The sequence below is a fragment of the Tachypleus tridentatus genome, chromosome 7, assembly GCF_004210375.1.
Source record: "Tachypleus tridentatus isolate NWPU-2018 chromosome 7, ASM421037v1, whole genome shotgun sequence".
Lineage (NCBI taxonomy): Eukaryota > Metazoa > Arthropoda > Merostomata > Xiphosura > Limulidae > Tachypleus > Tachypleus tridentatus.
Genome location: NC_134831.1, coordinates 13,332,303 through 13,344,375, shown reverse-complemented (window position 1 = coordinate 13,344,375; position 12,073 = coordinate 13,332,303). Strand labels below are relative to the sequence as shown.

Below are 12,073 nucleotides of genomic sequence, written 5' to 3'. Positions count from 1 at the left end.
GGTTCTGGGGATCAGTCACATGTAATTTTGTAATAGAGGTGTTCTGGTGAATTTAAATTAATACATCTGTATATAGATTTGTAAGTGTTGTGTTTGTACATTTGTATATGCGAGTCTTGCTTTTTTTTTTCCTCACTTTAGTTAAGATATAATTAACATAGTCACTTGTAGAAGAATTTGGAAACAATTAAAAGGCGAAACTTAACAAAATTTGCAAGACGATTTTTTGATAATAACTCAAAACTAAGAATAAGATATTTCTAGCCACATTTTTCGAATTTGCTTCTTATTTCAATTTTATAGTTTTAGAAACAGTTTTGATAATTATCATGAAAATAAAAACCTCAGTAAAAATTGGAGTTCTCAGGATTAAAATTTAATTAAATATATTAAAAAGTCAGACTTAAAATAAAAACTCGGCCTTTGGAGAGTAGGGGATGCTTAAAGAAGACTGGTTATGGAATGACCGATTTGCTCAATTTTCATCTTCAGTTGTAATTTAAGTGCTAGTGAACAGTATTAATTATAATTACACTTTAAGACCCTTAATTTTGGATATATGTTAATGGTATTGACAAAACTGTAAGACAAACTTGTCTGAAAGTTTAATGCAATGTTAAAATTGGTTATATTTGGAAGTGATAGTTTATTGCAGGTTTCTTTATGTGACTGTGCACAAATTATACATTGTGTAGTTTCATTGTTATGATTTAGCACTTTTATTATTGGGTTATGTTACTAAAACTTAAGTTTTATCTTATTGCTCAGATTAATTATTATCATATAATAATGTAGTATGTAAAAATTTATGGGCCTTGATAAGGCTATAACAACACATACAAAATGTAAAGTGAAATTATCACAAATTGTATTGTAATAACAGAGTATAAAAGAATAATTTGTCATGTCAGTTGTATTCTAAAGTAATTGAAAAGCTGTGTGGACTTTTGACAAAAAGAGATTTATTTAAAGCTCAGGATACAAGTGTGGTGATCGTTATCACTATCTGTAGTGTAACAACAGAGCATAGAAAGATAGAGGAGCTGTAACATGATAGGTTATGTCTTTAAAATAATTTTCTCTTGAGAAAGAAGGGTTACAGGTGATGAATGATTAATAAAGGTAGAAAAAATAGCTGAATATAGGGAGATAGATAATTGTTGAAATGAATGGAACATCTATGATGGCCCAAACAACAGATTGTTGTCCTTCAAATGTTATTGGAAATGTTAACAATGTTGGTATAACTCATGTTCAAGAGCAATTTTTTGGTTTTTTTAACGTCTCAGGGTAATAGTATTAATTACCTTAAAGCACTTTTATTGCAAAAAAAAAGCTAGCAGTTTTGCTTTAGACTTAACATTGTATAGCTATGCATTAGGAAAGTGACTCAATCCTAAAGAAACTGAAGGCAGTGAGGCATTATCCAAATACAATAACTGTTATAGATATACGTGTGGATGTATGTATATATTGCACTAGCTGGGAGTGAAAACTACCTGTTGTAGGTCACCACAATGTGCAGGAAATAAGCTGCATGTATTCTCACTAAGTCAGAATATTGTCTTGCTACTGCAATGATAAAGAAATGTGAGCTGGGAAACAAGTTAGTTTTATAGTACTGATGACCAGTCACTTTGGTAGTAACAGTGTGTGGTTATACTTGTGTGATAGGAATGAGTAACTTAATTGAACCACATTCATGATAAGTATAGTGGCTCATTATTATTCCTCTTGAAGAAGGGTGTCCATGGCTACATGATCTATAATAAAGGTGTGTTGCTGACTGTGAAGAGAATGTTTTAAAAGGATTCAGATTATTTGTTGAGTTGGACAAACAAATATTAGGTGGCTTTTGTTTATTATAAATGCAAGAAACTGTACATAGGTTATCATAATTTAAATTATAAGTGTAATTTTGATACAAACAACCTTATAATTAACAGTTTTGAAGAAATGGATATTGATGGTTTTGTTCATTCTTGTGAACCATTCAGATTGTTTGCAATTGCTAGTAGCAGGGCAAATTGGATTTTTGATTGTATCTACATAAATTTTGAACATCAGTATAAAGATGATACAATTTCATTGTAAATAACCCTGGTTAAGTGTAAGACCAAATGTGATGTGTATTCAGTCTTAAACTCATTACCTTAAGATAAACATTGAATAATTGGAAAGGGTTTAAAGGAATACCACTAGGGTGGTATGTGGAATGAAAAGGTTACAGCATCAGAAGTGGTTTTCTTATGAAAACAGAAGAGAGAAGGATTGTGTTTAAGATTATGAACAGAATTGATAGTGTTTTTGTTTTTTTTCTGTTCTTACTGGTGAGAATGGGTAGACAAAGAGATACAAGTATAAAGTTTGGCTGGGTTTGAATTTTTATAAGTTCAGGTTTTATTTTTCTAACATAGTGGTTGCCCTTTGAAATGGCTAGGCTTTGAGAGGATTGGTTTTTAGCTTAGACAATGGAACAGCATCAGTAAACCAACAAGATCCTGGCTGTTTTTAAATATTAAAGTTTAAGTGAAAGAAACAACATGATTATTTGTGTATCCTAATGTTTTAGATTATTTTTTTCCCATTCTATAAAATTATATTATTACATCTCTGAAATTGTTTACTTGTTTAGTTTTGACAGTAGGGACCAAGGACCACTTGGTTAAAGAATGGAAAGTTAAAAAAAAGTAAAAACATAAGATAAATCCTATTTATCATAATAAAGCTATTGTTAACTATTGTTTATGATTATTTAAAAATAGTTAACATTTAAAATGTTTTCAGCATATCTTGAGCAATGTCAGCCCTAAAGAAGACTGGAAGTGTATTTGTTTTATCACTAATAAAAGACCTTGGAAAGGAGATCAGGAAACTTCTCCCAGTAGATATAGAAATGAAAACAATCATTCCTGTTGGTAAGTCAACAGTGTAAATGAACATTCTGTAGTTTAGCGTATGTTTAAAAAAAGATATTCAAAAGGATAAATCTTTTAGTATATTTATAGAGCATAATTTCGTTATAGTACCCTCCTTTTTCTAACAAAATTAGCTTTTCATGTTTTGTACTTCCCTCTATTCGCAAACTTCTTGAATGCATGTCTCTTTGTTGGAATCCAGAGTTCGAATATGTCCCTTGTGGAAATCATTACATGCCACCTATTCATCAATAGGAGGGCAGTGTATCATGTGATGCATGTAACACTTTCTATGCACCACTATTGAACTATGACTTCTCTTTTGGCAGCTGTTTTATTCTGATGTTCCTCTTTTGCTTTTTTACAAGTGAACTCAGTGTATCACTTTTGCAAACTTTTTTATATTTTCAAAATACTTTTTACTTGTAGTGGAATTCTTTTAGATTTTTCCACATTATTCCTTGTGTTTGCTGCTTATGAATTTTGAAGCTACTGTCATCACTCTAGGCATTTTCCAGTGTCTGATGCCATCTTATTAGTCACAGGTACCAATGACCTGTCGGGGAATGTATTGTACTCAGATGTTTGCTACATTGTTTATAATCATTTTAAGCATCAAAAAATTTAAATTGTTTTCATCAAATTTTGAGCAATGTCTACCCTTAAGAAGAAAGGAAGTGTCATCTATGTTTTGCCAATACTAACAGATCTTGGAAAAGAGATTGAGATCTTCTCCCACATGATATGGAAGTGAAAACAGTCATTCCTGTCAATAAGTCATCATTGTAAATCAGAATTTTGTAGTTTAAGGAAAATTTAAATATAAACATTTGAAAACTACAATTTCTTTGTAAATTTTAAAAACAATTAAATTAGCAAGTGAGTCCTTGGAACTGTTTCTTTGCTGATGTATATACAGTTTTTAAAATGTTTATCTATTCATTTGAAATTTTCTATACTGTTTGCTAGTGATTCCTGTTTTTGAATATTGAAAATAAATTTTTGATGGATCATGAGCTCTTAGTTGTGACAGTAAATTAGAAGTGAAGAAAATCTACATTACTAAAAAAAAAACACAAGGTAAAAAAAAATTAGGTATGGTTGACCAATGGGGACACCGTGAAAGATTCTGGTGGGTTCTCTTGTAAGAGTACATTAAAAAAATAATCAGTTTTGTTAGTAGAATGGAGAAATAATTATTTGTTTATTGCCACTATGTTAACATTTAGGTTTAACACATGTTAATTCTCTCAGTAGTGATGTGCATCAGAATGAATATACTTCACAGTATTTCTGTTGGAGTCATTATCTCCTCATATTTTGTGGAGAAGTCAGTGTTTTCAGAATTACTTATTGTGTAAACCATGTATGCTCGAAGTATAAATACAATATTGCTTACAAGATTGACAGCTTTGGCTGACTTTGGGAAGATCAAAATGCCCTGTTGTTGTTATGTTACAACCTGCCAAAATGTAGTAGTAAAAGATAGTAATATAAGTATTGGTATATGTACTTATCACCATTATGGTTGCTAGTTAATATGACTGTTTTAACAATTGGTACAAAACAGGTTTGAGGCAGTATTTGTAAGGTTATGAAATTCCTTAACTATTGCCTTTGATACCAAACATAAAAGTTAAACTACCAACTAAGTATAGTTTGGTCACAGTTATGAGTGTAGGTTACCATTTTCAAGAAATAACTTTGAAAATATATTTTTAAACAAAGTGATTTAAGTTGTTATTGGTCAGTTGGTGTATTTTGTTGATCCTCTTTTTTTGAAGGTGGTCTTTCATCTGAAGCAACAACAACAAAAACACCAAGAAGTCTTTTTCAAGAGACAGAGTGAAATTTTCTGTATTTCATGTCTAATGCATTGAGTGCCTGAATATTATCAACCTTTTTTTTTCAGCCTCGTAGCATGGATCAGAGTTGTCTTGGAATGTGCACTGGTTAGTGTCACAGAAGTGATCTCAAATTGTTGGCTTTAACTGGGACTTGATGTACTTATTGACATTGACAGAGTTCTTTACAAAATGTAGAGATCCTACACCCTGGCTAAAGGTGCATCCCCATATCACCTGATCCTACAGATGTTTCAATTGTATTAAAATACACTGGATGAAACTCTTCACCATGTTAACCCTATAGAAAGTACTTCCCATGAGACCCATGCATATTGAACTTTGATTTGTTTGAAAAGACCACTTTTCTCCACATTGCTTCAGTCCAGTCAGCATCCTGTTTGGCACATTTATATTAAATTTTTTTTGTTAGGAGGGGGGGGGTCTTGACCATGTTTTTGTGAGACTGGAATTGTGTGAGTGGTGACAATGACCCCTCATGTTTTTTGCTATGCTCTTTTGAGATTGATAATTCTGTAGGTTCATGCATATCAGAACACCATTGGCAGTTGCTGTGGAAGATTTATCCCTACTCCCATCCCTTCTGCAACTCCATGTAACCAATTTATATGTCTGTTTCACAGTAAATTGGTTAAATTTAGTTATTTTGGTAATCTGCCTTGTCAAAAGTCCCTCTTTGCTCAAAGAAACAATGACTGCTTTTAACTTCTATGAAGTTAACTTCCAACTGTTGGCAGTCTTAGTATCTCACACACACACTAAAGCATATCAGCTTTTGAATTAACTCTCGTCAAGAAACTGTTTGTAGCTAAAAATGGCTGATGTAATATAGACAGCCTAAATACTACTGATATAATAATTAGGTAGTATTATATCACCCATAAAACAAATTTGTATCTACATGCATAAAAAAAAAATTGGGTGATGCAATAAAGTTTTCCATCATTATAACTATGAGAAGCCACGTTTATAATAATAAATCATATTATGTTGCAGACACTTTCAATTAACCTGTTATGCTAGATATGTGAAATAGTTTTTTTGGTTTTTACTGTCCTGGAGATTTGTTTTGTTAAAAACCACAATTCAGCTTGATTGAACATTAAGTAGGAAGTGCTGTTTGTATATTATTCTGTATTTTTCAGCAGTTGAACATGTAAGAGCTTCATGTTGCCGAACTACATTACGTAGCTAGTTGAAGACCCCTGTTTTTTTTTTATTTTATTAATTCATATTTACATATCATGATTCATCTTTACTCCTATTAAAGCTTTATTCAAAACATTTCTGATTTGTTAATGTATTCACTTCAGGCAAACAAGAGAAGTCAACTAACCTTTGGGAAGTTATTTTGGCAGATGATGTTATTAAGCAGTTAGAAGGAGCAGAGATATTAGTTACTGAGAGCTTTATGTTAAGACAGTTCATGTATGACATCCCATCTCTAAAGTGGGTGCAGTGTACTTGGGCAGGTACTGTGGTAATCAATATATAGTGGATTTAACAGTGTTATGGTTTTTTGACATTGTTTTTCTGTTTGTGTAAAGAGCAAGTTGGTTACTTGATTTGAAATATACTGTATTCAATGAATACAAAAACAGTGTTTTATTTTTGTTTGTTTATTGAATTGTTTGTAGAACCACCAGAGAGCTTTTTGTTCTAACCATTTTTAATTTTGAACTGATAGACTAACTAAATCTCTGTTAACATAATACTTCTGTTCTTGGAATACCCTAGTAGCCCTCCTCTGAATCACTTTTCATTTAAGACAACATCAATAAAAAAGAAACATTTGTGTAGTACAAGAAACTAGAGGAAAGAAAGTGTTTGATAATGTATTAATTATTAAGTAGCTTTTATGTATATACATACACTAAACTAATGGCATTATACATGCTTTAAAAGTAATGTGAGAAATAAATCTTGTCCATTGTGAAAAAAAAATTGTTCTATGGCTTTAAATTTATTATTTAAGTTCACCTTAGCATTCATGCAGAATATATTTACTTTTGCTTCCATGGATGAATAGTACTCTCAGAGTTGTAGAGGTTAATTACACATTTATAATCAACTTGCATATCTGATACAATACTTTTTTTTTTTATGCAAGATTAGCTATACTAATTTGTTGCTACCCTTTATATGTAAATATTTTTTATTAGACACTCCACAAGCCTTCTGCCCTCTCACCCATTGTAATCAAATGATTCCAGTGTGTGTCTTATGTGTCACTTCTCTGCCAATAGGAGCATAGTACACTCACATGGCACCTGCGACTCTCTCTCTGCATCTCTACTAAACTGTCACTTTTCGTTTGACAGCACTTGCACTCAAATGTCTTTCTCTTTTATCTTGATTAGTGCTTTTGGTTGACTTTGTTATTGTAATGGTTTCAATTTAGTATACTGAAATTTGAAAACATTCAGGTGCAGCGACCATTATTCTGTTTGCATTTCTTTTACTTTAAAAACACTTTTATTGTCTGTTAAAACATGAATTCTAAAATTAATGACACCACTTTTGATATCTACAACAGACAGCCATTTTACCACACACAGGCTTCAGATGTTGGCAATCCATTGGGAGATTCATGTACATTTATCCACAGGGAGGTTTAATGTTATATTGGTCAACCTTTTATCTTCAGACATTGTCCCAATTTCCTGAACACATGGAACTTCAGCAGGCTTACAATGTTTTTGATTGCATGTATTCTCCTCCTAAATTTTTTTGTGTCTTCCCATACCCTTCCTGAGGATTGTGTTTGGCCTTCCACATAATTTTTGGACTTTATTTCTCTGATGTGTGATGTTTTGTCTCTTGTGTTATATCTTGTGACCCATGTCCTTCATTACTGCACAACCTTTCTTTCCAACCCGATTTGTTCTCTTTTCTTCATCCTCCAACATTTGGGTTCATGCTGAAAAATTTGTTTCTCAGTTGGGTGATGGTGTTAGTATTCCTCTTTCTCCATGGGCTTCAGATCAGTTTGCCCTTGCTTATTGTAGAACTGACCATTTATATACCTGTTTGGGAGAGGGCCCTGAACCTCTAATTACCTTTTACCCATACCCAATGCTCCTGTTTCCATCTTACCCTTGCATCTCTTTTGGTGTTCTTCTACAATCCATCTTCTGTCTGAAACTCTTTACAGAATATCCTGAGGGATATCCTCTACTTTCGTACCTCAATTCACCCGTTCTTTCTCAATAGAAGTGTTGCGAAAAATGAAGGTCTTTCACACATGGGCTCAGGTTCAAGGATTTCCTACTGTTGCTAATTTTTTTGTTTCTCATGTGGCTTTTTGATCAGAAATTTTTTATCTTCTCAATTTCAAGTTATCAGGTAGCTTTAGTCCTTACCTTTTGTCTTTTTCATTACCACAGGGTTTTTCTCTCATCCATACTTACCATGTTAATCTGTTCCACCCAGATTCATTGATCTGCTCTTTTGTTATGTTATCTCCTTTTGAACCTACCTGCTTGTGTTCTTTGTTTCACCTGTTCCTCAAGGCACATTTCTTACTGTTTATGGCCTGTAAGCATCAGTGGTCTGGCTTGTTTGCTACTGATGTTACATGTACACTATCTATCTATCTTTCTTCTTAATCTAGAGTGTTCCTTCCTTTCCCAAAATCTCAATGGCTCAGTGGAGTAATTCCTCCTTTTTGCCTATTCTCCTTCTCTCTGTTCTCCTTTCTACTCCTATTTTGATCCAAATAGACTTCTTTGTCCTTTGCATTCTCTGTTTTGTTATATTGTCTGTACAGCTTCCTTCTGTGGTTCCTGTGGCAACCATTTTCATCAAGAGGTCTCTCCCCTTTTACCCTCACCAACTGGATTTGTCATTTGATTCGTTTGGCTTATTCCTCCTTGTCTCCTTACTTTGTTTTGTGTTACTTTTCATAAAATCCAACACCTGACCTTTTCCTTCACTTATTGTCTTCACCAAGCTTTAGAGGAAATTCAACAATTGGATATCTGGACCAATCCTAACACATTCCTCTCCCATTATTTACATCCACAGAAATTAGAAATATCGGCTATTACTGTTGTATCTTTTGCAGTGGGCTGAGTGGCACCCAGTGGTTAGTATATTAGAATGTAAATCTGAAGTTCGTGCCAAGTTCCTGTAATAAAAAATCGCATTCTGTTCATTGGAATTGTTAGTATATTATAAGAGTGACAGTGAAATGACTGTTCTATTTTTATTACAACAGTTTTAAAGCAAATATTCATCAGTCAGTCAGATTCGGTTTTGGTTTATGTAGAATCAGTTTAATATGAATTTTTATGGGGAAAGTAAACATTTGTTCTGCTGTTGTTTTTAAAATCTTTTATCTAGACTATGGTCATCATGACTTCTTTCTAACTTTCATTTGATCGATATTCTTATTTAGGCATCATTCATATAGATTTCTTTTGTTCTAATTGAGTTTGAAGTTATGCAATACTGCTTGGTATAGAAACCTTATTTTCCCCCTATAATAAGCCAAATTATACACATCCTATTCACATAGTATCTCTTATTGACTTCACTTATTAATTTTTTTAACTTGTATTTTGTTTAAGAGGCCTGACACTCCCAGGTGATTAGGGCACTCAACTCAGAATTTGTGGAGCATGGGTTCGAATCTCCAACCCAACAAACATGCCTGCCCTTTTAGATGAGGGAGTATTATAATGTGATGGTCAATCCTACTATTCATTGGTAAAAGAGTAGCCTAAGAGTTGGCAGTGGTGTATTTATGTAGGGTCAAGAGGGGGCTCAGAACCATGGTCTTAATGGGGGCCCATTAATAATTTTATTGTGTAAAATTACATTACATGTAGGGCTCACCCAACCTAGAATCTGCCACTAGAGGGTGGTGATGACTAGCTGCCTTACTTCTAGTCTTTCACTGCTGAATTAGGGATGGCTTGTGCAGATAGCCCTCATGTAGCTTTGTGGAAAATTTGTTATGAACCTTTGATCAAGATCCTTACAAATTCTTCAAGAGGTTTTTTAATTCTTTACAGTTAACTATTTTAAGTTGTGTGTTTTCATTATAGGTATGGAACTCTTAATCCAGGTCATGGATGCTCAAAAGGTATATATATATTTATGTTTTTAGAATGTATTTTAACATTCAGTGTTATTACAGTATGTTAAATCTTTTGTACAAAATCTGTTATATATGTTTTAACTTTCTGCTAACAGAACGTCATAGAATTTTTATTTGTGCTCTAAAAATCTGTAAATAATTTCAAAGTAAATAGTTATTGTAAACAGTTGAGGAAGTTTAGCATTTTTATGAGATTCCATTGAGTATTCAGTGAAACTGAAAATGACAGTCTCAGTACAATTTTTCCTCATTTGATAAGTTAGTTTTTTTTCTTTAAAGAAAGAGGCAATTTATATCTGTAGATTTAATTTCTTTGAATAAGAAAGTGAAGCTAAATTTTCTCAGTTTCTTATATTGTAGTCAGTGAGGTTTATCACAGGTGTAACTATAGTTGAAACTTTTATTCCTCTTAATAGTTCAAAACAAGATGAAAATAATTATCAAAATCAGTACAAGGTAGTATGTTAGTAACTTTAAGCTGATTGTTTTTAATGAACTATACAACTGTAACCAATGTTGGATGTCATAGTTTTCTTATTACTAAGTTACAATAATTTTATCAATTAACACTATTTTGTCATTGCATAACTATATCCAGACATTCTTTGGTAGATTGTTCAGGCAGAGTATTCATGATGAAACTTTGTAGAATGGATGGCAACTGCCTGTTGTGGAGACACAAGTGAAGAGGACGGCGTTTCGAAAGGCAGAAGACTTTTGTTTTGAAGTTGCTGTCCATTCTACAAAGTTTCATTACATCCAGACATTGTTGATGATGAGATAAAACACTTGAAATAAAAATGTATCTCAGAACAGCTGGTGTGGGTATTAACCTTTTTATTGATAAGGAAAGAACAATGTTTCGACCTTCCTAGGTCATCTTCATGTTAAGAAAGAGTTTGAACACCTTTATACCTATACTAATTAATAACCTAATATTCACTTGCAATGCTTCCTACAATCCTGTACCTGTTTATACTGTCGTCCCTAAGATATGTCCGTCAACGATCCCATTCAAACTCTCTCTTTTGTGATATGAAGATAACCTAGGAAGGTTGAAACGTTCTGTACTTATCAATAAAAGTATTAATACACATACCAGCTGTTTGGAGATACATTTATATCCAGACATGTCTGATTGTTGTAGAATGTTAACATTAGTTATTTTCATGGCAGGATGAAATATTAAAGTTAGTTGCTAAATGAAAGTGTATGTTACATTTTTAAGAATTAGTGAAAAAGTTTGAACTTCTCAGTATATTGTATAACCTTTCCTGTTTATTATGAGTCCACCTATAGCCATTTAAATGTGTTTCAACATGTGTGTAGTATACAAAGTTATATTCAATGTGTATGAAATTTCAAAGATTCATGTACATTTGTATAACATAAATTTCCAAGTACAAAGTAAATAACATCAATGAACAAATCTTTCTAATGATTGAATCATTGAATTATAAAGTAAAGATGTCTCTGACACAGTTTTGTTTTTTGTTAACATATTATTTTGTGTATATATTCTGTGCACTATATAGTGTTTTTGTTGGGTATGTCATTATATTGGGAACTGCTTCTGCTGTGTTAGGTACATGTTTTGACATGAAGCATTATTAATATTCATTCATGAAATATTGTATACTTCTAGTGAATAGTTTTACCATTTTTATGGAAAGTTGAAATGACTTAATTTAGTTTAATTTTTTAATGTTTATTTTTAGATTAAGTTTTATATTAAATGCATGGCCTAAAGTTACTAATGTACTTCTTAGTGACTTAACTGATAATTCCATGGCAAGCTCAGTAGAATAAGTGAGTGGTTTTCATCATTTTCACACATGCAAGTGCATGTGTTTATTATATGAAGAACAACAAATATGCTAATTTACAGTTAATAGTTATTTTAGTGAACATTTTACCTGTTTTGTAAATCTTTATTTTCATCCAGTAACTTTAAAAAATGTTTTCACAGCAAATATCTATAACTTGGGCAACAGGAACAAGCATAAAACTATATAAGATGTGAATAAATTATGAAAAATTACTCCTGACCTCTGTATAAGATCTATTTATTACATAACTTTGAAAAGTTTTGATAATTGAAATCTAATAGTGATTTATCTAATTTGTTATTAGTGTCAGTTGTTCATCAGATATAGAACTTCAAATAATAAAATAATTTAGAAGTG

General features: G+C 32.1%; 1 protein-coding gene across 6 annotated transcripts in view; it reads left to right on the top strand.

Annotated features, from left to right (window-relative positions):
* LOC143255144 (glyoxylate/hydroxypyruvate reductase A-like) overlaps nucleotides 1-12,073 on the top strand; it is a 31,651-nt gene continuing 19,578 nt past the window's right edge. The window contains exons 1-4 of one of the 6 annotated variants that reach the window (XM_076510368.1): nucleotides 1-80; nucleotides 2,788-2,918; nucleotides 6,097-6,255; nucleotides 9,835-9,872. In XM_076510368.1, coding sequence (XP_076366483.1) covers nucleotides 2,801-2,918; nucleotides 6,097-6,255; nucleotides 9,835-9,872 — 315 coding nt within the window. In that variant the 5' untranslated portion in view covers nucleotides 1-80; nucleotides 2,788-2,800. Of the gene's footprint in view, nucleotides 81-441; nucleotides 583-654; nucleotides 1,775-2,787; nucleotides 2,919-6,096; nucleotides 6,256-9,834; nucleotides 9,873-12,073 lie in introns of those variants that run through there. The other 5 variants (XM_076510369.1, XM_076510371.1, XM_076510370.1 and 2 more) reach the window with 5 other exon arrangements.